Below are 26,472 nucleotides of genomic sequence, written 5' to 3'. Positions count from 1 at the left end.
CAACGTATTTTTAATAAGATATTTGGCAATGTTTTTCACCAAGAAATTTATCAATGTTTGCCAGTATCGAAGATATTGCAATTCGTAAGCAATTTTCCAGACACCCGTCATCAAGATGGTTTCAATAGTATTGCAAATTTGAAATTTTTAGATATTCTTTCATTATCTAAATTGAACGGGGATAAAAAAATTCAAAAGGAGTTTTATGCTCCCGTAAACTTTTAAAACGTGAATCAAATTCTTGCTGAAGCCTTTGAATTTCGTCTGCATACTTTTTCATGTTAGATGGATTCCTTAATATCTGAAAATGTGCCAGATAATTCGAATTAAGTTGACGATTCCATTATAAAGCTTTTATTTTATCTTATCAAAAAAATCATTTATCAGTTTATTTGGTCCTTGCAGACTTATATTCAAATCATTTAAATGTTGAATAATATCAATATAAAATTAAAAATCACACATCCATTCCTTGTCATAAAATCCATAAAATGAATATTCCTTCATCTCCAAGAATAGCTTAATTTTCTCTCTTAATTCATAAAAGCGCTTTAGAATTTCCCCCCGACTTAACCATCGATCTTCGATGTTAAAAATAAAATCACCGTATTCGCTTTCCAAGTCATTATCTTTTTTTAAATTAGCGATGATTCAGTCCGTGAGTAAAATTGACAATTTTGAGGATCGGTGAAATAATATTAGTCATTTTAAAATTGTACACAATTTTTCTTGATGTTAAATGCAGTGGATAATAACATCTTTGTATAATAGTCTTGAACCTCCAATATTCATACTAAACATGGCTCGAGCTTCATCTGTATATATTCCCACGATCTTTTCTATTGGGATGCTTGGTCCATATTAGTTTTCAATTCTTTATACACATATATTCCGGTAGCAGTTACTTTTAACGGAACTAAGGTTGCTAGTTCTTCGAATAAAACAGAAAGTTGTGCTGCGTCAGTAATGTCACAGCTTTCATCCAAAGCTAAAGACATCCATTCCAGCTTCGAAATTCGTTTCTTGAAACTGCATTCGATATTATTTAAAAGATCATCAATTCTTCTTGAAATTAAAAATTTAAACTAATTTTCGAGATTATGTATTTTGTGTTTGGAAAAGCAACGTCTGCTACAGCTTCTAAGCTTTCTTTTACCAATTTTGACCAGGTTTGACGTGAAGTAGAAAGCGGCTGCTTACTCATTTTTTCGGTAGATACTTTTGGTGGTAGTTCAGAGCTTGGTTAAACTGAAGAAAATGAGAAAAAGTCAAGTTTTGACTTATGAAAGAAGCATGAAAGTGTATTGTAGATTATTGCCCTCCTTAATCACACCTATGCAGTAGTTAATGTTGCTAATAACAATCGTAAAATTAGAGTTACAGAAACGCTTCCAAAGAACGTTTAGTAGAACTCAGTGTAATACACAATCAAACATTTGCCATTTTATATAAATTCCGAATTTTATCGACCTCCTTAAGCACACATATGCAATAGTTAACTTCACTAATAACTTCCGTAAAAGTTTTTCAACGGTAAAAATCGCGAGTGGGCATTGTTGTGATAATATACGTTAATCCTTCTGTTAAATTATAGATAGAAGAGTGGTTCAACTGATGAATCCGACACCATCATCGTCGCGCTATAAATACTACCAACGATTTTAAAATTTTTTGCGCCTTTTTTGAAAATTCTATTGTGGGTTGATCGCTTTCTGAAAACGGGACATTTCGGCGTCTCGAAGCTGTGTTGGGGACAATGGGACAATCCACCTAAAAATGTGATGATTCCGTTCAAAACGGGACTTATGGTCACATTATGTATGAAGGACAAGATGTGTCAAAAGTTTTTGGCCTTCCCTTGTAATGAAATAAATAAAAGTTATTTCAATATAAAACTGAGTGTTACCCCACTTAGTACAGTCTGAGAAAGAAGTCTTGCGGCTTTGTTCGAATCAATTACATTTTTTATTATGCGACATATATCTTTAATTATTAGAATTGCGACCAACGTGGAACGCTTTGGGTTGACGCCTTTCATGTTTCAGCGGTAGATTTACAATGGTAATAATGTAACAAGATCTCATCCCTATATACACATATATATATATTTTTTTTTCTTATATACTTATTCAGTGTATGAACAACAATGCCGCATATACACAAGATTTGTCATAATTTAACAAGACACTTTCGTCCTTGGAGAAATTCTGAGAGCATTCTCTCTCACTAAAGCGCTCTGAATTCATCCGCAGATTTTATACTCCATCAAGCGTTTTGCGCCCGCGTACTTGCGTATGTACACATAATACTCGTACGTGCATGCCTGGAATACCTAGTTATGTATACACAAATCCACGCTAGGCTCTTTGCCAAGAAGTTTGTCGGTCGGGCGTTTAACAAGCGACTTCGACAACATTAAGACGTTCCGCACGGGGCGTCAAACTTCCACCGGGTGACGTTTATTGACTCCCTCCCCCGGGGGCGGCATATTTTATATTCGAAAATCTATTTTCATACATAGCATATCCGGCGAGCGGCTGTTGACTGTTAAATAACGAATCGATTATCTGGCGCTTGCGATTGACAGATCCCTTTCGGTTCGCCTTGCAAATTCGATTTTGAACGAACGAATTTGATAACCGCGCTCACAATGTTCCGAAAGCTCTAATAATTTATGTGCGGCTGCTTCCGACGCATTATAAATATATCGATGTCGCTTTTCCAGGCCAGGATGGTATTTTTTTATTGTTGTTATTATGCCTGTGCGCAATGTACATAAAAAGGTTTCACGTTTTCACGCGGATGATATACGAAGTGGAAAATAAACGCGTCGGATGAAAGCGAATCGAACGGTTCCATTTACGCTGGTTTTGTATACAACCGGCACAAAATATTCTTGTAAATTCTCAATACTACAGAAAATATAAATAATAACTATTGTGTTTGCATATTAACTAAAACTACGTATAAAATAATCGTATTATTTGTAAATAAACACAACTAGTTATTAATAAAATAAATTTAAGTATGTTATAATTTGCCTGCCAGGTCATAATTAAATATAATTAAATCAAGCCATAATTAAAATTAAATTAAAAAAAAAATCTTGTATCGTCAGCTTAGAGTTATGTACCACACAACCAATAGTGATGAAGTCAGCAATGCGTGTAGCAACATCGTATCGGATTACAAAGTGATTTTTTTTATCTATATTGGATTTGTTAATTCAGTTCAATAAGCTAATCTTACAAATAAGCTTCATTGTGGTATTCTCAAAGTCTTAATCAATCCCTTTCCACACACCGAACAATAATTCGCCCAATTCGCACGCACTTTTCTATATTCATTTGTACTATATTTAGCTTAAGCTTATCTTATATATTATATAAGTAGTCCGAGGGCCGCGTTAAAATAATGTATATACGGCCAACAAAAAATAATATTTTTGCTTATCGAGTTTGCCTAGTTTTAGGATTATTATATTTGCGCAACGCAAACTTTAAGCCCTTTCTAGCGATGTATAGCTTCAAGTGTAAATTGTTTTAGAATTTAACTCGCACTTTAATTCTGTTAGATTGTTCATTAAATTTATTATTTAATATCGACGTATATGTATATGTAAATTTATCATTTTACTGATAATACAAAGTGAAGTTTCGATATGTGAAGGAATATTAATGAGATATATTTTAAAAACTACCTGACGATGTTCCAAATTTCATTTGACATAACCAAAACAATTCAGCATTGTGAAGAGCTTACTGAAACTACGTCAGATAAGTAACAAGCTTGCCAGTGTCAGACAACAAACAAAGGTACTTCGTACCCTGAACTCAATTAAAACAAAGACTTTAGAATCTGTTTAGATTTGTCAATATTCTAACTGAAACATTATCATATTGATTATTTTTAAATATAAATTCCATACACGTATTTACCCTACAATGCTAAATTAACACAATTGATATTATATGAAGGTTATCGAAGGGATGCGACCTGACTAAAAGTTTACGACGAAGTTTTCAAGTTTCGCTTTAACTTCATCGAATACTAATTTCAGTCTTAGCTACTTTCGAAACCGATAAACTAATATTCAAAACTCTATACCTGTATATGTTTTATACTAGTATGTTTACGTTGTTTGTATTTTCTCAAATTTACTCCAATTTCGTTTGTCCCTTATGTAAAACAACTTTTCCATATGGCACATACGAATTTGGCCGATATTGGTACGCGCTTGTGTTCCGTAAACAAAGTGACACTCGCGTTAATATATTTTTAAAAGAAAAAATCTTCACGAAAAGTGTGTTTTGTAATTAGTCTTCATTAAATATTCGTAATAAATTACCCCTTGTTAGCTATCAATCAAAAGTTTCGCGCAACAAAAAGCTTTATCGTCAAAAGCCCATTTAGCTGTTAATTTTGGTTGATAAATCAGTGTTTTTCAATCTGCAACATTTATAAAATTGCTAAGTTAGAGTAATTAATCGCTCTTTTTGTTGTACTTTCAATTAAAGTACCGCTGCTGATATAAGTATTATTTTATAGGAATTTAATAGTTATGTATGTTTGGTTGGGGATTTTTCGTTTTATAGAGACTTTTTGATTTTTACCGATAATTTTGCTTAGTGCTATTTTTATTACCGGGATTTAAGGATTTAAAAAATCAGTTGAACAAAATTTTGTGTACAGAATATTTCAATTTCTATCGTATCCGATTGAGCATCTCCAGTTAGGTTTTTCTAGAGTTTACTAATCTAACGGATAAATATCGAGATGAATAATTAAAATAAAATTAAACCAAGTCGTGCATAGTGACACATTCTTCATCGTCCTGAATATACACGTTTTCTTAGAAAAAAGTGTATTGATCACTAGATTAGTGTATGTAAAGGAGAATGATTTTTTTCTCATCATCATCATCTCTTGCACATTGCTTAATCAAGATGTGAAGATATTATTTGTTTATGCGTTGTCTTATTGCCGGCTCTCAAAAAATATACGTGTATTGTTAATATTGAATAATAAATTTAACGAACAACTAATAAACGGCAATTAAGCTTGAGTAGATCCTCGTTTAGAACGTTCAATTCTCAAACTTTTTCGTTATAAAAATAAAAATCGCTCTTGAACAAACAGACAGACGCGCGTATAATTTCCAACAAATGAAGTCGAAGCAGTAAAGTTTTATGCCTATATAAAAATACCGGGGTGGGGTTCACTTTCTTCTCCGGCGCTTCGCGTTTGGGGTGGTACTTTAGTTAATCGATTCTTCAAACGTTACCTTTATAGGCCATGACGATTGCCCGAACGGCTTCTGCCGATCGGGCAATTAAATAAACTTTCGCGATACGATCTTCTCGCAACTTTACTTAATTGCCGGCCATCTTCGGCTTCAAAGTTTTTTAATATAAATGCCTCGAAGTCCGGGCGCGCGGGATGCTGCAGAGACCACGCATTGGTGTTCTCGTTTCGCGATATGAAGTTGTAAATCTCCGACGGTCTTCGCAGATGTCCCAGCTCGTTTCGCTTTTGTTGTGCACAACAATAACGCGCCGCCACTTTTTCCTTTCATTATCCGGAAAAGCGTCCGCTGTTAATATCCGCTGGAAACTTTTTCCATTGTTTCACCGTCGTCGGTGGTGTGGATGTAGGTGGCGTGGCGCGACTCCCCGTTGCGGTTCCATTCGGAAATGAGAGTCGCCGTTGACGTATCAGAGTCGTATTTTATTACGACTTTTTAACGGTCGTGTGTATGAAGAAGGAAGGAAAAAACGCTTTTAAAGCTTCTGAATACGACCGTGTAGCATAAAAAAGTTTCACCATATGACAATATTGAACTTCTCTTTGTGCGGTGGCAAAAAGAGCCTCGGGAATCGAATAATCGATGTTACATTTTCATTTCTGTACAATCGAGCTTCAGAGGCGAATAGACGAGAGAAAAATAATAATTTTAGTAACTTTTTAAGTATTTATATTCAATATTTCATAAAAAATATGCGATAAGAGTGCGAGAAAAATTACAAAAATATTTAAAGCAGTGATTGAAAATTTATTATATTATATATGAGGGTGAGTCACATAAAAATTCTATATTATATATTTATTTAATATGGAATACGTCGACATGTTTATTTTTATTTTTAAGGCAAAGCTTATGTATTTTTTGTGCAATAATTGAGATCGTCACGTACAGTTTGCATATGTTAGTTTTACGTGAAATGTGTCCGTAGGTTTGAGTCCGTAGGGTTTAACTCTGGATTCTGGTCGTTGACCGGGACTAGGGAATGCGTAGAGAAGCGTCGGCTTCTGTGATTTTCGACTGTCTAAAGTTGGGTCCACCAAATCTTGGTCGAAAATTCTGATGTCACACGCTGCGAATTATTGTTGGAATACAGATTTCACTTATTTTTCGACACCATATGAAATACACAAACAGCTTTACATGAATTGCGACTAAATCAATGCCAATTGTCATCTAAATGACTTTACCGCAGTGTGAGATTCAACATTTCTTGTAGCCTAAAGTTCGATTCATTCAGAAATCTCATTTTGTCTGCAGCGAAGGATAATTTAAAAAAAGTTATTCAGAATTTGATCATAGCAGCTGAGAGGGGGGGGGGGGGGTTTGTTGAGTAAAATTTCAATCGCTCATATGAGTTCAAAAATCTCAAAACTTTAGCCATATTAGAGCAAGTCAGAATATTTGGCTTTCATTTCTGATAATAAAAGTCATGGAACCGACGAGAGCGAATAAATTTCCCGCTCACAGAACTGGCTCGATAATATATGATGTATTGAGATATGTTCCACAATGTATCTGTTGAGGAAAAATAAATATTTAGTGGCTTTGAACATCTTGCATTTTCACAAGCTTCATATTTTTTTTATCTATGCCTTAACCCGCTCCGCACATATTTTACCCACCATCAGGTATGACACATTCTAATCTATTTCTGATTGTAACTGAGTCGTATTCAATAAGGTCAGTGGTTTCTTAAGTGTGCGTTGCGGTACCTTGGGCTGCCGCAGCTTTCTTTCAAGGGCACCGCAATTACAATATTTTCATAAATTTAGAATTTATATTTTTAATTTAATGTGGTACAAACCAGTAAGTTACTTAGTAGCTAACTATTTGGTTAAGCCTTTTAAATGGTTATTTAATTTAAAAAAAATACCTAACTCTTTAATTATAATTAAAGAGTTCGGCAAAATTTTGTATACAAAATAATCGATAGTTCTCAAAGCGCACTTATTATATAATATAATAATTTGAAATAGAGTGCTTTGGGAAAACCTGGATTCAGCAAGAGCGATGGGAGTCAAAAATGTTTGGGTCCATAAAAACCACTCGAAATATTTTCTTTGCTATTTAATTGACTATTGATGTTACGCACAATGTTCTCAACAACTCTAGCAACTGTTCTCGCCGAAAGACTGATAGATTGAAATAAATTATTTCTTTGCCTTCCGTAAATGATTTTCCTTAATTAATTAATAAATGAGCTATTCTTGAACTGACTTTAGTTACAGCATCATATTCCTTTATTTTTATGAAATTTTATAATCGTTATTTTTTTTGTCTGGATTAACGGCGTATATTGTATTCTTTTAGTACAGACATAGTTGCATCACACAATAAATATAACGTCATCTAATTCGATAACAAAAGTTCACAGTCCACTAGTCTCTTTTTTTCTGGCTTTGACAATATGATATTCACGGGTAATAAAATAAGAACAAAATACGCAAAAAGCGTTAGATACGGCACTGAAGAAGCTATCGAATTAAAATTGCGTAACGTCGCACCCGAATGCGAAGCAATAGGAGCATATCTCGCAACTTCTCATCCTGACGGTTGGCCGTTTCGTTATAGCATGTACTTTAAAGTTAAAAATAAAATAAAATGTAAAATCTATTCTTAGCTCGTAGGTGTAAATTGCCGAACCCTGCTCTAGAGAGTCGCGATTGCGTCCCTTATTCTTTACAGGGCGGACCAGAAAATCAGCTCTCAAAAACACTCCACTTACATGGCAAAAGTTAATAATTAAATTCAATCATACAATAGTTTTATTTCTAAATTAATTTTTATTGTAAGAATTAGGTATATAAATCTAAGCCAGGCGGTAATAATGAACTGAACAAAATACATAGGTAGGAGCAGTTATTGAAGCAAATTAAATTATTGCGCTATATTTCAACAGGCATGCCGTTAAGCTGGATGGCTTAGTTTATACATGAAACTAGCCTCGTAAAAATCACAGTTTAACTGGCGCTAATAAAACGCAGCGTATCAGTAGAGAACAACGGAGTCGCGCTTGAAGTTTTCCATCATTCAAGTACGACCATAAATAAAACTACATCAAACTTGGCACATATAAATGGAGGTGGTTCAGAATAAGACTGCGGGGTGGTGAATAATGGAGACAATCGCTGTGCGCGCCCCGAATCGATCTGTTTGTTCGTGTAATTTGTTTGGTATTATGATAAAGCACGACCGCTGCTGCGGAAACAGAACGGCATTTTTCTTGCAACGCGGGGTGTGTCGGACGCGTACAGCGATAAAAATGTATGAACAACACAACGAGGCTTTTCCGACTTTGTCGTGTAACGATAACGGGACGTTGTTATCTGCGGGGCGTAAGAGAATCCAAGGAATATCGAAAGGATATGTGTGTGGAAATCGATTCGGCTGTACTATCCACATACAAAATATATCCCAAATCGGAAGCTAACGGTAGTTATGATGGATATTTTGTGGTCAAGTTCTGGACTAAAGTGATGTTGTCAAGTTGACAGTGTTCTGGCTAATATAATTGTTATTTGTTGTGTAGACTTATATTTTTTTTACTGAATATATTTATTAGTTTCAATTACCATGATCCTAATTTTATCTATATATGTAGATATAAGTGTCTAATATATTCTTAAATTAATTACTGAATTTGCGAATGTTTGAATCACAATTTAAGCTGTCGTTATTAATACTCTTATTGTAACTATTATATTTTTCTGCTTTTAAATGAAGTTTGATTATCCATCATCGCTGAATTTCTAACTATTCGAAACTATTTAATCCACACTTTCATAATATATAAATTATATAATACAAAAGTTTAAAATATCGGATAATTTCTCTAGTTTTGATAGATTAACTTCATATTTTTTAGATAATCCTACTGTTTTTTATAGCACTTCAGAATATTGCCAATGATTTCCATTTTTCTCTCTAATAAAAAATATATCTGGATGTAGATAACTTCTTTCAATATATACATCTATTCACAATCGCGACATTGCTTTGACACATAATTTTAAAAGTATGAATACCGATAAAATAACATATATACTATGTTACAACTGGGTATGTTTGAAAGCTTTAATATATTTTTTAATTTATTAAAAAAAATAATCTATTTCGTTATCGTCGTGAGTCGTGTCTGTTTTTTTATACTTCACATACATTAAGTGAATTGCTTCAGTCGAATATTATTGTCTGAGCAACTGAACATTTACCATTAATATCCACTCTAGCGATTGGCATTTCGATTCAATATACTCGAAATTGCTTATCGAATTATATAAAGGCACATTCCCATTAATGACAGTAGTTGTAGAACGTTCTGCTTTGTTCGCCTGTAGCTTTTTTGGTTTCAATCCAGTCGATTAATTTTATTGTACTGCGTCATTCTGCGAGTTCTACCCCACTGTTTTTATATTATATACCATTTTAATATTCATCTAAGATTGCACCTTGTTTTAGCGACATACGAATATTCGTCCCAACCCTTATCACTTTTGTTAAACGTCAAATTCTATATCTTTTTATACAATATCTACATAGATATGTATTTTTATGTTACATAATTTTATTATGTTTGTTTAACGTTTTATACCGGCTGCACGATTAACGATCCAATGTCGTAAAGTATACATTTTCGATACAGTTTCCGCTTTATAGCCAAATTTTCACGTCTTTCGTTAATTTTTTTACGCTTCATAAAAAAAAGTAAGCCACTCGTATCTCGGTAATCGCTTCTCGGGATGTAATACACGAATGTGCAGAGTGGCTCATCTCGTCGCACAGGAAACCCTCGAAGTCTTTCACTAATAAATTGTACCAATTCTCGTTTCTTCCATCCATATGCGACATCGAGTTTTACTACCGGCTCGGCTGTCTGAACAGCGTTGCTTATTCTACCTCATATCCTATCTACGATACAAGATCTTTACTGCCGCATTTTTAAGGTTACTTTTTCAGTTCAGTATAACATCGTTATTGAGTTTGTTTACGGACAATGTGCCATCAAATCGCTTCGCATTCGACGATATAAAGATTTCGATTGAATACTTGTTACATTGTATTAATTGAAATAAAATTAATTTAGCACACTTTAAATTCCAACACGCACAGGCATCTAGTATATAAACGTATGCCACAATCGGAGATCGAATTCGCAAAACGGTTCTCTCACGCGATCGTTCTTGATAATTTCAATAATTTAGGCAAAGTTTGGAGTTTCTCATGGAACTTTTGGAATGTCTAGATTTGCGACAATCTCCCGACACATTAGTGCGGCGTTGCCTAGCTTTTGCCAATATATGAGCTCTGTCGAAAGCGGTATTCCTGAATTTATACATATAGAAAAGCTGGCGTAGTTTGAGAAGCAAACGAGTGGTGTTAAAATTATGATGCTGTAAATAAATAGTTGTTGTTTCAGCAAGATCAGCATGTTTTATTTTATAGAAAAGCAATTTATATAGCTTATAAAATATACTTTCTATTTTGGTAAATATATAATAAAAAATAATGTTTATAAAACTGATAACTAAAACAACATAAAATATAATCTTAATATATGACATACAATGGTTGAGGATGAAAATTGCGTTATATTATTTCGTGAATTTGCATTGCTACATATAGTTTTAAGTGTGACCGATAGGTAACATTATGAATCAGACATGCAATGCGAAGATAGAGCAGTGCCCTAAAATGGCCGCCGCATTTGCAACATGCTTTATGCATCGTTTCTGAATAGAAAAGTTTTTGATGAAAGAATGAAAGTTCAGTATGGTGCTGAATGTTTATTTTACAGTGGTACGTATACTACATAAATCCCATACATTTATTTTTAATAATAGTTTTATTGAAATCATTTAACTCTTTGAGAAGTGGGTTAATTTGTACACATTTGTTAGTATACACCTGGGAGTGAATTAATTCTACGTATTTTTCCATAAATATTTTTATTGTTATTTATTTATTATTATTTTATATTGCATTTATGGTAAATTATGTTTCCGATTTCTGGATGTTTTACATTTCTCGAAAATCCTCGAGAAATTTGGACATTATTAAAAAATATATGTAAATTACAGTATGTTTTTATATGTTTACAGTATATTATTTTATATGATTACAATATATTTACCAACACAAAGAACGGTAGAACATTTATTAAAACTTACCAGTACATAATTATTATATTAAGAATTCATTTAAAATTCTTAATAAATAAGATATTAATATAAATACTATACTTTCCACTACATGATATTAATATATTATAGTATTTTCATTAAACATTGACTCTTGATTCATTCAGCTGGCGAACGAGTCCTTGCCAAAGACTTTATAATATAATCATTCCGAAGGCATTGATCCTTGCATTCTTAATTTTTTTGACAGAAATGTTTAAGTAAGTCGGAACAAAATGTTTGCTAAATGTAATTCCTAGAGTCGGTCATAAAATTTGTTTTGTCAAACAGAAGTGATAATCGGAAATATCTGTCCCTCTTCGTACTACCTGCTCTGAATACAGCTGTGCTGTTTAGAGGATTGACACCACTTTGTCTTTAAAATTGCAGCGGCTGTGAGCCATTTTTAAATATTAGTATAAGTTCATTTTTTATCTTAAAATATACGGACTAACCGAGAAACATAATTATAATTATGTAAGTGTGTATATTTTTATTATGTACATAAAACTATTTTAGAACTAGTCGATAAAAACGACTGATATATATATTTAAAATGTTTAACAATATTAGTAATTTTTATTTCTTTTTAACGATCTCCAATCATCAATATTGTCATATCGACTCATTGGTATCGATATCGACTACTTTAAAAACCCGTTAGTGATTGATTACCCTATACTTCAAGGTAATCAATCACTATTCAACGGAGGATAATAAAAAAAAATATATTGTGGTAAAAATATCAAGATATTAATTTTAATTCTATTTTAAGACAAATATAGGTGCTTACATTTATTGTTAATGATACTAATATATTTTTAGTAATGTCTAGATATACTATTTTATTTATACTGTTAATAATTTGCAACGTTCCTTCAGTGGTACTTCTCATTCCCCTTTTCAGCATACGCCTTCAAACGTGTCACACTTTCGATATTACGTTTTGGTTCATAATCGAAATTAAATTCAATCTCCGACGTTATCACATTAATAGAAACTTCGTTAATGTCTTAGACACGTGCGCGAGCGTGTCGCTGAGCTTAATGCAATTTGCGAGCTTTCGCTACTGTTCAAGTATGACGCGTAGATTAATGCGTTGAAATATCTCACACGCGCTCCACGAATGTGATGTATTGAACGTGCGTACCCGCCTTAGCATTTCATACGTAAATAACGCACACGTTTCGTATTTCCAGGAGGTTCAAATCCTGAAGGCGTTGGTGCTCGGCGAGGAGGAACGGGGCCAGTCGCAGTATCAGGTGATGTGCTTCTTATTGCACGCAGACAAGACTGAGTTTATATCGGCCGACGCCATGGCCAAATTAAGACAGGTGAGTTTTATTTTCTTTATTTTTTTTCAGAGTACTCTAGTTAGTCGAATCATTGTGCTCTTGTCGTTTTATTCTAAATCCCAAGACTCATTGCCACAATTTGCTTAGTTATCTCGTATTATGTAATATTACCGCAACATGTGTTGTTAAAATGCAACTAAGAGTATTTTTATTATTACAAGCTATACATAATATATTGAGATCTTACACATGACTTTAAATAGTTAAAAACGGAACATTCTTCTGGACCTGATTCATTTTGAACTGATTTTGAAAAAGCCTTTGACAATGTTTGTCGTAGGCTATTTGTAATAACACAGTCAGACATTGGTTGCTTTAATGATTTTACTCGATTATTCCTGATTTATCTGAGCGATCTTAGACAATTCGTAACATATGACGGCTGATTTTCTTATGATTAATATTTCTTTGAGAGTTCCTTAAGGGTCCAACACGAAATCCAAAAGATTTCGGGATTTTTCCCGAGGCCCCCGCATATATAAGATCATGTTCCTGAATTATTTTCACCTTTGCTTCGGAGGGCCCCGCATATAATATTTTTCCGAAACGCCACAAAACCCCCAGCCAGACCTGGGTTCAACCTGGACTCAGTCCTCGCTGTTTATTATTAACAAATACAGTAGTTACAAATTCCTGTTTTCTTTTGTATGCCGATGATTTACAATTGTTTAGATGCATTTGTTTTGTTGCGTATTCTTTCTATCTACACAATGATTTGTCTTTTAATATCGGAAAGTGCCATATTATTTCATTTTCACGATCTCATTAACCATTAGAATATTCCTACAATTTCGGTGTGAACATTTGGGCTGAAGAAACATTCACTAAAGATCACGGAATCATTTTAGAAAGAAATTTCAGGATACCTTTACTTAGGATATTTGATTATTATACATTCTTGTATCCCAGTGCTTTTATTTAAGTTTTTGTAAATGTCTCTTACTACTTCTTAATAACTGAAGGGTGCTATTGATAATACAGCTGTTCTGGAGGAATTAGGGTTTTGGGTCCTATAACGTCTTCAAGAGACACGATCGCGCCCTCTTGCTGTCACTGGCTGTTACCATCCAGCTCCGTAACGAATTAATGAGTCACCTGTTTCACCCGTCACAGCGACTTAATCAGTCACCATTTCTCTTCACGCGTCAGTCCTTCTCAAAATAAATATAAAATACATGGTTGACTGATAAATTAAGCTAGTACAATAAACTTTTCTAATTGCAAAAAAATTGTAAATAATCAATTCATTGGTTTTTAAAAAATAATAAGCAAGTGACTCGTCGGTGAGTCGCTTGTGAAATTAATATATTTAATTATGATCGTAGAATATTTATTTTATTTTATTTTTATTACGAATCTGACCATGATTCGATAGGTTTCCTCAATGCGTCATGATGGACATTATAAAATCATTTTACATACATACATACATATACAATACAATAACTTATACATATGCTCATATCCATACACATAATATTTAAGTTTCACGCGTAAAATCTGAAAATATTAATTTTAATGTTTTACGATTTTTTTATTATTTATTTATTTCATTAATTTATTTAGCTAATATAGCTGATTGTTTATACACTAAACAAATATAATCAAAACCCTCTTTTTGTGTTTTCATTTAATGATTGTTATGGAGAAATTCGATGGTTACGTCCCTTATACATCGCAAAACGTTTTTAAAGAGCGGAAGTGCTCCTTCGTGTCAATTTAGTTAAGCGGCTATCTTCAGCTAACCACATGGTGCTGAAAAGTAGAGTACGTTCTCCTGCCATCTCGCGAGAACTTGTAGCATATATTGAGCGTCTTTCGAGCGCTTCTTGGTGCGTCTTTGACCGAACTACTTTTGTGTAGATATTATCTAATGGCCACAAGTTCAGTCAAAATCTGCGATCGAAATTCATCCATCAATTATGGTTGGAAAAAATATTTTTATTGTCACGAAGCTATTGTTTCTTTCTCTTGATACTAACCGCCGCTGTGAAAATATTCTAGACACGAATCTTTCTGATGTAACTTCAACTACTTTTTTGAACGTAGATTACAGATCTCTTTTATGCAATAAAGTCCAGCAGAGCTGCACTGGCGGATCTTGATTATTTTTTTGCTGGAAAGATTCAATAACTTAATTTGTATGTAAATGATTTCAAAATTATCTTTAGGTTTCTTTGCTGGTATAAATAGTTTTTTTGTCGTACTGCATGACTCATATTTTTATTAAAACTTGATTCAAAATGAATAAGTTAATATGTTCTATATATCGAAACCATCCATGAAAAATAAATATAATTTAATTGTAATATGTTGGAAAGTAAACATCTATAAAAACGAGACCTTACAGAAAAAACTAATGATACAACTGAAATCGACATATAAATCGTGTCATGCTAACTCATTTTGTCGAGTTGAAAACAGTTTCATTTTACATTTTTATCATGTGCGCCAATTTTCAAAAAAGCAAATAGTTGGGTATCGGATTAATGTTCGGTCATGTTCCCCCCAGTAATTCGACCGTAATCGTTCTGTTGTTCGACTATGAGGTACATTTTTGATATAAAAATGAACGTTTTTATTATTGCATGAAACTGCAAATTAACGTGATAACAGCTTGCGCGAAAATAAAATAAAATACACCCATTTATAATTATTAAAATACCCATCACGTTCTTGCAAAGTCTCGGGACTTTCTCGGCGAAAAGTCCTTAGCGAGAGGCTTTAACTGGCGATATCACTACATATTTTACTTTAATTTTGGCGTAACAATGCGTTTACATTAGTCAAGTGGGTTAAAATTTCTCGAATAAAAGCGACACGAAATCAAGCGGCTTAATTAATGTAAACGAGGCATAAAACTCGCCGAAATGAGACTGTTTTGCGCACGACGATCGCGCTTCGTGATTATTGCGTAAAAGTACGAATTTTCTGCAGAAATTTAATCTAAAAAAATATTGATGTGATGAGATTGCACGTTTGTATGTGTATATATGCGGCTCACGAGCCATATGCGGCTCTTAGGCTATGCGTAATATTTATTAAATACCTTTTGTATATATTTATACTTTAGTTTTAATAAAAATATCATTTTTACCTTAAATCATGGTTGAAACATCATAAATTAATTTGAATTCGTTATTTATGTTTACTACATAATAGATCTTCAAGTTTTTAAAGCAAAAGTTTAAATTATGGGTTAAAAAAATTATTGACATATAAATAAATTATATAATTTTTTATCTTGGGTACATCCTAGTTATTAAAATTAACTGCGTTAGTATTTTTAAAGATAATTTTGTATTGATCTGACTCGGAATATCAGGAAAATATGGTGGGTGACTTAGAACTTTTTATTTAAACCGATTTTGTTGGTGTGCTTAAGAATGGCTTATCGCACATTCGCTGTTGTTTGTTATTACATATATCGTTGAAAACAATTATTTTCCCCGATGTGTAGAGCATTACTGCCATACAAAAAGGAAAACAAATACACGATGGAGAATTATAGGTTGGTGTCGATTTTATTAGCACCAGCCAAAGTATTTAAAATTGTACTTTATAAGTATGCTTCACACTATATCGAAAAATAGTTGATTGATCAACAGCATGTTTTTAACGTACTGAGATCTGCACTGTTTTTCTAATTTTGTGCAAAAAATCTCAATATAGGCAATCAAGAAAATGTCAACTTCATTGATTTTCAAAAGGCTTTTAATAATATTTGTAATGCATCAATTCTTAAAAAAATTAATTAGTTTGGATTTTCCCATATCATGCTTTTTTAAACAACACAAATCGTCACATCAGGAATTATTAAAAGTTCTAATTTCAATTTTAATTTAAGATGATCTTAGACGAGACTAAGGTCTACTTTTGGCTATAGCCAATATATGCAAATGAGGAAAAGATCAATTTTAATGAAATAATAACAAAAAATCGCATTAAAAATGTATTTCAGGATCTCAAAAAAATTTTTTTTCGGTTATTTTGTCTTAAAAGTTTGTGGTATGTACGATATATTATTTAAGTCATCTGTCATACGAACTTGCTGCGAGGAACGTCGCATCGTCGGCATCATAAGATTCCCTATCGAGCTCGACGGTTTGCATCATAAGATTCCCTATCGAGCTCGACGGTTTACCGTTACATTCTAATTAGAATCCACTACTATTTGCCTCTCAGCCATACACCGTGGGGGTGTTACCCTGCGCTTCTAAAGAAATATTTATCATTTGATTTTTATTATATAATAATGCTCTTTTCTTTTATTAAATATAAATATTTTATTGCTTTTGGAAACAAAAATAGTAGGAATACATTTAATAATGACTATAATAATTATATTTATTTAAAATAAATGTTAAAATCATGCACAAAATTTAAAAAAATCAGATACATAAGTAGTGAAATTATTGTATGAAGTTAGTGGTATTGTAGGTTAATCAAATTTATTCATTTAACAATCCAGAACTGACGCCGATCCCTTAGAAATAAAAGTGGGAGGGGTGTCGCACGCAACGAAGAAAGAGAAAACATGCTATTTCGTGTAACGGTACTTCGTCCAGACGACATGGGAATCTTATGAAGCGCACCGTCGCTACGCATATTGCAGATATTTTATCACACCAAACTTTTGAATCCTGTATGTTGTGTTCCATTAACATATTTGTTCGTATTTATTTTAATCTTGATAATATGTCATGCTGCTAGTATAATGAGTTCGACTTACAGAGAACATGCATTATTTATCGCGCGGTACACTGTGCACAAGTTAACCGAATAAGTTACCCTTTGAATTATAACTCGCGACGATTATGCACGGCGCAAAGTTGCCATCAGTTTGCGGCTAAGTTTAACAGTTTCGGCAGCATCGTCTTGGTTCAGTTGTAAGGTCACGTTTTGTTATAGCCGCAATGTGGATATTTATCTCACTCGTAACAATGTGAATTTCGAAAATTTTGGACCCTCTCCATTGTGTTAATTTACGACGATACGTGTCAACAGATGCCTTTTTGCGCTCAAAATTCAACGTTTCTGTTTGGTTGTTTATTCCAGGGCTGCGAAATCACATAAATTACATTATTCGGCTCTTTTATTATTTTAGGCTATAATTCTTACTGGTTGCATTTAGTCACGCCTGAAATGAATAAAAATAATATAAATACTTTTTCGCTGATTTGTACACATAAAATAAATAAATGTGACCTTTTAATTGGCTGATAGCGAAAAAAGATTCTCTCGAGTTTAAAACAAGCGGTTGTGCGAATTTTTTACTTCTATATAATTATAATATTAAATATATTTGAGTCAAAGTTGGAGGTACATTTCAAGCGAACCGCAGTCCTTATTTATTTATACCTACATTTTTAACGCTAATATACAGAATACAATTGTGGGAGTATAGGAAATGGATAAATTTGATTACTTCCACATACGTTCTAGTGGTAGAAGCAAGAAATCAAACACGGGGCAAAGTTCGCTAGAGCGCTCGTTTGAAAGACTCACTAGCGAAAAGTTTGAGATGCTGCTACTGCCACTGAAACTTTCGAAAGTTCAATTTTGCGTTTTGTCGTAATGCAATGCGATATTCTTGAATCGGATTTTATGTGAAATATTTTCTGGTTTATAAACGTATGATCTGATTTATGCCGATGATGCGCGAATTATGTTGATACGGGCGATGCAATTTTGGATTTTGGACGAGTATCGAATTCTAAACCTAAGAAACCGTCGAGTATAAACTCAATATATAATATAATATTTTTTCATTATAAATAACGTGAACGACAGCGAGTCCTTATTTATTAATAAAGTGTTCACTGAAAACGGATATAATATTTACGTATTTGACTATTTATTTATTTTAAAATAGAAATCCGGAGATCACCAAACATTTTTAGTAGCATGATAGGTTGAAAATGTAAAAAATATGCGGGGAGTTCTTTGTTAAAATTTTCACATCCGGATTTAATTTTTTACATAATTGATACAATATTATATTTATAATTCTAAAGTACAAAAATATATTAAGACCACTGGGTATCGTTACAAAATTATTTATAAAATTTGGCTTAATGGACTATCGTAAATATTTAAGCGGAACAAATAGACTACATCTATGTTGTTAAAATTACCTTCGAGTAAGAAATTAATATTTCACTGAAAATATAAACCAATATTTAATTAAAGAATGGTTTAAAGTTGGGCAAATAACTCGGCATGCGAATTGAAATAATTCAGATCATATCGTTAGTAAAATAATGAATAAGGTTAATTCAAAAGAGTTATTAAGCTCTAAATAATCTTGGTTTGCTGTTTTATTTGGCTTTTTGTAATTATTATTATGTTATTTTAGAATTCTTAATGCCGTTAGCTCATCAGTTACTTTTATAATTAGTAACAGATTTGATTGACTTGCATCTTAGAAGAGCGGTGGGCCATAGGTTGAAAACCTTAATATTTAATACATAACTAAATATGAAGGTTTACATATAAAAGATGAAAAGTTTATCTTAACTAAAAACAGTGTAGAATCTTACACCAGGTTAGGTCCATATAAAATATGTATATTAAACTTTCATTATTTATTTTATTGTAGACGCATTAGATAACCTTATAACATTTTTTTTAATATTTCAGAATTTCACAGAAACTGAAATTAAATTAGACTATTTATTAATAAAACGTTTCCATGGAATATATTTGTGTTTTAATACTATTTTATGATACCATTCAAACGTTTTTAATAATAGCGTTTTACTGCTCCAATATCTTGTGTGTAAAATTTCATCATATATAGTAAAAACGTTCGAAAAGTATCGAGCCTTAACTGCTCTAATATCTACGTTTACTACATGAATAAGAGTAGTAAAATTTTCTCGTAAACTTTTTGCATGGAGGCATATCTAGCATTATGTTTATGTATAAAATAATAAATTGCTGATGCCAGTAATAAATTTAGTAAGGCTCGGAAGATTTGTTTATTAACTCGCGGACATTAGCCGTTTATTGCCCAATTTCGCGAATAATTCGGCGCCGACACGACGATGCAAAAATTAAACTCGAGACCTCTTAATTAAGTTTCGTTTTGTTAAATTTCGCGAAATTAAATTTCACGGGCACGAAATGGATTACAGGCAATGAAGTGGATATGTAAGCAGAGTGAACGCGGTAACTTCGCTAAGTGTTTCAAGAACGTAAAACGCCACTATATAGCTTTAAGTAATGTGAGGTTCAACTAATAACTTAATAACTTACATAATATGGGTTCGATGCGAAATAAGATAATTATTGTATCGATTAAGTAATTTGAACTACGGCGATTAGATGGGAAATTCTATTCGTTATATATTCTAAAAATACTTTAAATAAATACTAAAATATCGTGTCTAGTAAGTCTAATTTATAGTATTTATAGTTGAGCTGCGATACGTGTGGTATTTTTAGAAACTGTAACTTTTTAATAACCAAAACTTAACTTTTTCCAAGTACGTTAATTACGTACATATGTATCAACATGAACTAGACAACAGACTATTATAGAGAACGTTTTTAATATTGAAATCTCAATGTTAAAAAATACTATACAAGTTTTTCCACATTTTCCTTCGAGTAACTTTGATCGCCTCTGTGCATAGATTTGTTCAACTGAGTAAATAACTGATTAAAACTATTTATTGTCGAGGCAATTGTGTTGTTAAATACTTCACTTCAGTGAGTTATAATAGAGAATAGATAATTTGGAATGCATGGGCATTCCATATATGTCAGTAGTTCTCTATTTATACTATAAGTTAGATATTTTCTATCACTACTTACTTAATAGTTGCTGCTTGTGTTTACCCCAATGTAACGCATTGTCATGTTGCAAAGAACGATTTACAATAAATAAATATTGAATTAGGAAATGACTGGTTAAAGCACTTTATAAAATATCTATTTATTTGCTCACTGCAATTACAACACCCTACAACTTTTCATGTTTTTAAGTATATACAGATAGCAATAATATAATGTATTACTAGCATGTGCTACACAACTCACATCTGGGAAATCAGGAATGTGTGTACCTATATTAAAAGTATTGTATCGGATTGCGAAATAAATTTTTAACGTCGAATATATGTCAGTTAAACAAGCTTTTATGTCCTCGGCGACAATTTGCAACTGGTTGTCGTGTATCACTCACAAATGAAGAAAAGAGGTATGACATCATATAGATAGATATGTCTATAGGACTCTTATCAATATATTAAATAAATAAAAAACTTTCGGTGTTATGACAAGCTTGACCAAAACTGATATTGGAACATAATGTTCGGCGAGTCTTATCAATTTTTTTTTTGAGAAATTCATGTTTAGTTTAAGTCTACGTAGACGATAGGTAAAATGCATATGTTGTACATCTTTAAGCTCACAATTGTTTGCAATTTGATTTTGTTTGGTGGGCGCGAAATTTTGGGAAACATTGTGAATATAATAATTGTAAAACAAACAGCAATTTCGTACCGAATTTCATTTATTACAACCGAAAGTGAAACAAAAAGAAATTTCGTATATTCAATTTTGCACAATGTAAAAACTTTGCAAGGCCCTCGCCTTTCTTTCCCCGTTTGAATGGGTTTCCGAAGAGGGATTTTATTCGCGGAGCGGCTGTAAGACAACACAATAAGTCATAAGACTTGCGACTGAGTTTGCTTAGCTTTTCAGTCGCGGCAAAAATATATTTTCCAATTATAAAGGAACAAATGTAAATATACGTTTGAACAGGGATAAATTTTAATTTCTCGAAGGCCACCACCGACTGGAAAGTCTCGGAAAATGGAAGAGAGAGAGAGAGAATGAGTGCGTATAAGTGGCAAGGGATTGTCGAGCACTCGGCCCTTCTAGTAGAGAGTGAAATACTACGAGCACTTTTACGCTGCCCTTAGGGGACTCTTCGAGCAAATGGAAAAGTGCAATGAATCGTTTTTTTATTTAAAAAAACAAATACCGCATTACCGCTTGGTTTATTGCAATTTTAAGGTATACAAGTTGTTCCATTCGGACCGGACAGTAGTCCACGCTTTATTTAAAAATCTGATTTTCAGCAGTAAAGTTTTTAATAAAATAAATATTTTTCTATATATTAATATTTACTCTCTCGTATATTATACATACGTTTTATACTTGATCATGGATTCTCAATATTTCCCACCTCTCTCTTAGTTCGTAAACTTTTGCACTTACATCGTACATTTGCGGGAGTTTTCGCTCTGTTTTATTTAGTCGCATTATATCAAAGTGGCATGTGACAATTTTATATAATGATTTATTCATACCCTGGTATCCGTTAGCGACGGCTCATCCGGTGGCCGAGCTGCAAAATTTTCACGTGCGCCGCAAAAACGTGATGTTAAAGCTGCAAAGTTACCTTAGCTGGACGGAAAAATCCGTGCCGCGTGATGTATGTGAATCGCTTCACAATGCACCCGATTCGCAACGGTACCTCTCGATCGCTATCGAAACGAGTAATGTTTTTTCAACTACGGTGTACCACATTTTCGACGTGTCGTTTGAATACTTTAAATAGGACGATTTACAACTATTTGTACAGAATGGAAAATATATCACGATGTTGGATGATACGCTCGTCATATTTTTGCAAACATACTATTTATAATACAAAACAGTTCCAAGGCTTCCATTATTCTCTGACATTGTTGATGTATATAAGGCTTATCATCATGACCCATAATTATTTATTGTTATGACTTTCGTCTATAGCATTAATTAAAGTTTTGTTATTTTTCTCTTTTTTATTTTGGGTTCATAAACGATCAAAATTTTTTTATGCAATCTTTATTTTTTAGAGTGATGCTTCGTCAGTATTTAGTAATTAATATTATTTTACTTATAAAATGAAACACGTATGTTTACTTGAGTAAATTTATGTGCATCGCTAAGCCAAAGAAGGATTAATATTGTGGGGGTCGATTTATTTCGTTGCCCAGGAGCTACGCGGTGCCTTGGCAACACAGCGGCGTTAGGTAAAGTTACTGGTATCGTAACATACATACTCTTAAAACCATGTAACATTTAAATGTAAATAAATATTCTATAGCAATTAACCTGTGTCTTATTGCCAATTCGCTAAACTATGTTCAAAGTAACATTTTTATGATTTAGCCATATGTGTTTCATCTACTAAAAAATATTATGTATTATCCTGCCTCATTGTGGTCTAGTTTATTTTACATTTATAGCTTTAATTGCCCTTTGTAGATATAGTTAATTTGATGCAGGAAGGGCGGCAACGCACCTACTTTTAAAAATAAATAACTTAAAAATACCGTTTGGGAAAGGCCGCAAAAATTAAGAAGATGTTTGTTTATAAAAGTAAATTCTTTCTCTCCGGTTTCCATCCGTTATATAATACACATTTTTTCTTTTTATGTCAATGCCAGTGTAAGTTTATTTTTAATTATTAAACTTATATCATAATCGTTCTCAGGAATCTTTTCATTTGTAGTGCTGTGGTAATTGGGTTTTCCGTAGTCTCATCATAAGTACATTCTGTTCGTTGTTTCGATTAAGTTCTTTATATTTTTATTGGACTTGTTACTCATTTTTGGGAGACAACTAAAAATAATTTAAAATATAATGAATATTAGAATAAAGGAAGATGATAGTTATATTAGATAATATTAAATTATAAGTTACCTATTATTTTACATATCGGTCACATAACTAAGGACTCGTTACTATAACACAAAAAATAATACAAAACCTCAACAAAATGTTGCACATCTCAACTAAACACGCCGAAACTTATCTATAGTTATATGTTAACTAAAGGGGATAACGCAATCGATCAATCGTCTGTGTGTAGGGTTGCCAACAGTCCCGGATTGACCGGGATTGTCCCTCTTTCAAATTTCCGAAAAGACCTGTTTTTGACTTTCCCCCCGGTTAAGAGATTCATAATTAAAATAACCCTATCTGTGTGGGAAAAAAAGAGTGGGATATTTTGCCGTTCCCAAGGAAAGCGTGAGTTTGGTTTTATTATATTGTATTATATTTAAATATTTTACTTCAGAATAAAAAAGTATATAAATAGGTTCTTTATTAAAAAAATACATTTAATGCTCATTATTCATAAAATTTCACTTTGTATTAAAAAATGCGCTACTCGACTTAACAAGTGCGCATTTCTTAGCGTATTGAATTGTAAAAAAGCCGAAAAAAAGAACCGTATCAGTTGATTTTTGAGAAAGAATATTTTTTAGTTCATTTTAGTCATTGAGTGTACTTTAAAAATCACGGAAACGATAATGATGAATATATAAATCGTGCAGAGTACCCAGTATTGCACAAGAGCCACGCAAACTTTTAGAATAAATAATAATTGAATTACTGCAGTATGACAAATTAAACTTTATAAGTTTCGAGATACACGCCTAGTGACAATACTATTGTCCTTGCGTTGAATAGTGTTGTTGCATGGAATCTCTTTTGGCATTTATCGGATAATGGGCCATCCATCAGCTATATATAATTATGGTACATGTTTTTATAATACTATACAAATTGTTTCATATAATCCAATTTATTGTTGAGAACACCTGATCTGTATATAATACCGTGCCCCGAAACTGTGTTTGCTCTTTTGTAATCCCATTAAATCCTCATATGCAAATCTAATTAATACATGGGCAAAAATAATCTAGTTTATTAATTAATATTAGTCAGATATAAGTAGCGCGTTTAGAACTTCTTCTTGCATTAAAATATATATATACGAATTGGGATTTGTTTTAATATAACGTAGGGTTTATTTGCATTGCCAACCCTTGTATATTTACACCCGTCGTGGCGTAATTATTTAACCGGGTTAATTAAAAAAGGAAACACATTTTACATAGCATAACCCCGAAACAAGACAGCGGATTTCTTTGGGATTTTGCTTTTGCGAACCTTCGCGAAGTAGTTTCATTATTATTATTTATGCCCCCCGCCCCGTATTTATTAAATCGGCGCCGGATTAATTAAAATGGGGCTACGTACTAAATTTTGGATTTCATTCATTAAGCGGTTAAGGGTGGTGGTAGGTTCCGAGGTGGCTCGCGGCCTGAAATCACTTTTCAATATTTCTGGAAAAGTTTTCGGGTCACTGAGGAGGACGGGGTCTCGGCTTGGTTTGCCGGATTGGAAAAACTTGTACCGCAGAAAATGTAAATGGCGAAGCTTTCCTTTTATGGCCGGCCAATTCCCGAGGGTCCAACTCCAATCTCGCCGTCTTTGCCGCGGAGCCGTATATAGTACATTTGTCGGCAACAACGTATGACCCTACCCTGGGGGTATGTGCGAACTTTATTCAAAAATCACGGCTTAATTGCTTCCGTGCTCGCTTGAATCTTATCAGCGCTCGAAAAAGAATCAGTCCATTTTCTGCTTCTTTAGTGTTATATTTCAGTATTTGTAGTAGAGCAAAAGGGTGTTTTTTTTACTTGATATAATGTCAGACTTTAAAGTCTGAACATTATATCGATGGTTTAAAGTGTAAAATTGCTAACTCCATATTTGACAACTTTACAGGAGTAACAAAAAACTAAATATACAACTTGAAAATTAGAAAATAAAACAATATATAAAGTTTGCAGTGTTTAATTGGAGATTTTGGAAATAGCAATTTGAGCATGTGTATTTCGATTAAAGGTCTAATATGGCATTGTAAAGTTATTTTAACTCAAACGAGGAGCTAGCAAATTTACACTTTAAGCCATCGATATATGAAAATTTATTTATATATTGCGTACTTATTTTTATTGGGACATGAACAATAAAATAAATACGATATAAAACTTCGGTCTTCTCAATGAATCGATTTATCTCATGGCAAACGACAAAAAGCAGAAAATTAAGAGCAGATTATAATTACGCGTTAAACAATGCACACTGACTCTTGAAAATAAATATACTATAAAAAGATATTACACAAAGAAAAAATATACGTGCTAAAATTACCCAGCAAGTGAGCAAAGGTAAAATATATACATGCTAATAATTACACAAGGAAAATATGTTAATAATTACGCAATAAATTTCACATTGCAGTAATTTTATATTCTCCAGAAACATGTTTAAACTTTTCGGGGCGCATATAAAATATCAAAAGCGAAACTAAAAATGTGCATTTTTTTCTATAAATATGTTTGATTAGCTCAGCGATTTTAACTTAAAAAAATAAAATAAAATAAAAATACCAATTTACATTGTTATGGTACACTTTCTTAAGTAAGCCCAATGCGTTATAACGAGGTCAATATGTATATACTAGGAAAGTTAATCAGACATAATGAATACCTACCAGTAGGGGTTTCAAGCACATGCATAATTTGTTACAATCGTCTGTTTCTGAATCATCGAAAAAATAAATCAACCTTGGGCTAATCACGGTTTATTCACATAGCAATGGAAGAGAGATCTTTTGACCAAATAATTGAAAATATTTTATTTTGTTTCGAAACTTTAATCATGCATAAGTACCGCTGAAGTTGTTTAAAGTTTTTTTCAAGTAAAATGGGCATTTTAATGTTTAATTTATCAAACTTTCAAAATATGTTTCCGTTGAAAAACTTTGTAGTAGTATTCA

The 26,472-nt window shown here is 32.6% G+C and overlaps 1 protein-coding gene across 1 annotated transcript in view; it reads left to right on the top strand.

Moving 5' to 3' along the window:
• oaf (BRICHOS-like domain-containing protein out at first) overlaps positions 1 to 26,472 on the top strand; it is a 155,174-nt gene that overhangs the window by 7,867 nt on the left and 120,835 nt on the right. Inside the window, exon 3 of the mRNA XM_088195144.1 lies at positions 12,681 to 12,815. Coding sequence (XP_088051270.1) covers positions 12,681 to 12,815 — 135 coding nt within the window. The remainder of the gene's footprint in view (positions 1 to 12,680; positions 12,816 to 26,472) is intronic.

This window comes from Plectrocnemia conspersa, unplaced genomic scaffold (genome assembly GCF_051122295.1).
Source record: "Plectrocnemia conspersa isolate PC_06_02 unplaced genomic scaffold, ASM5112229v1 ptg000010l, whole genome shotgun sequence".
In the NCBI taxonomy this organism is placed as follows: Eukaryota; Metazoa; Arthropoda; class Insecta; order Trichoptera; family Polycentropodidae; genus Plectrocnemia; species Plectrocnemia conspersa.
The sequence above is the reverse complement of the archived record's forward strand: the minus strand, read 5'-3'. Positions and strand labels throughout refer to the sequence as shown.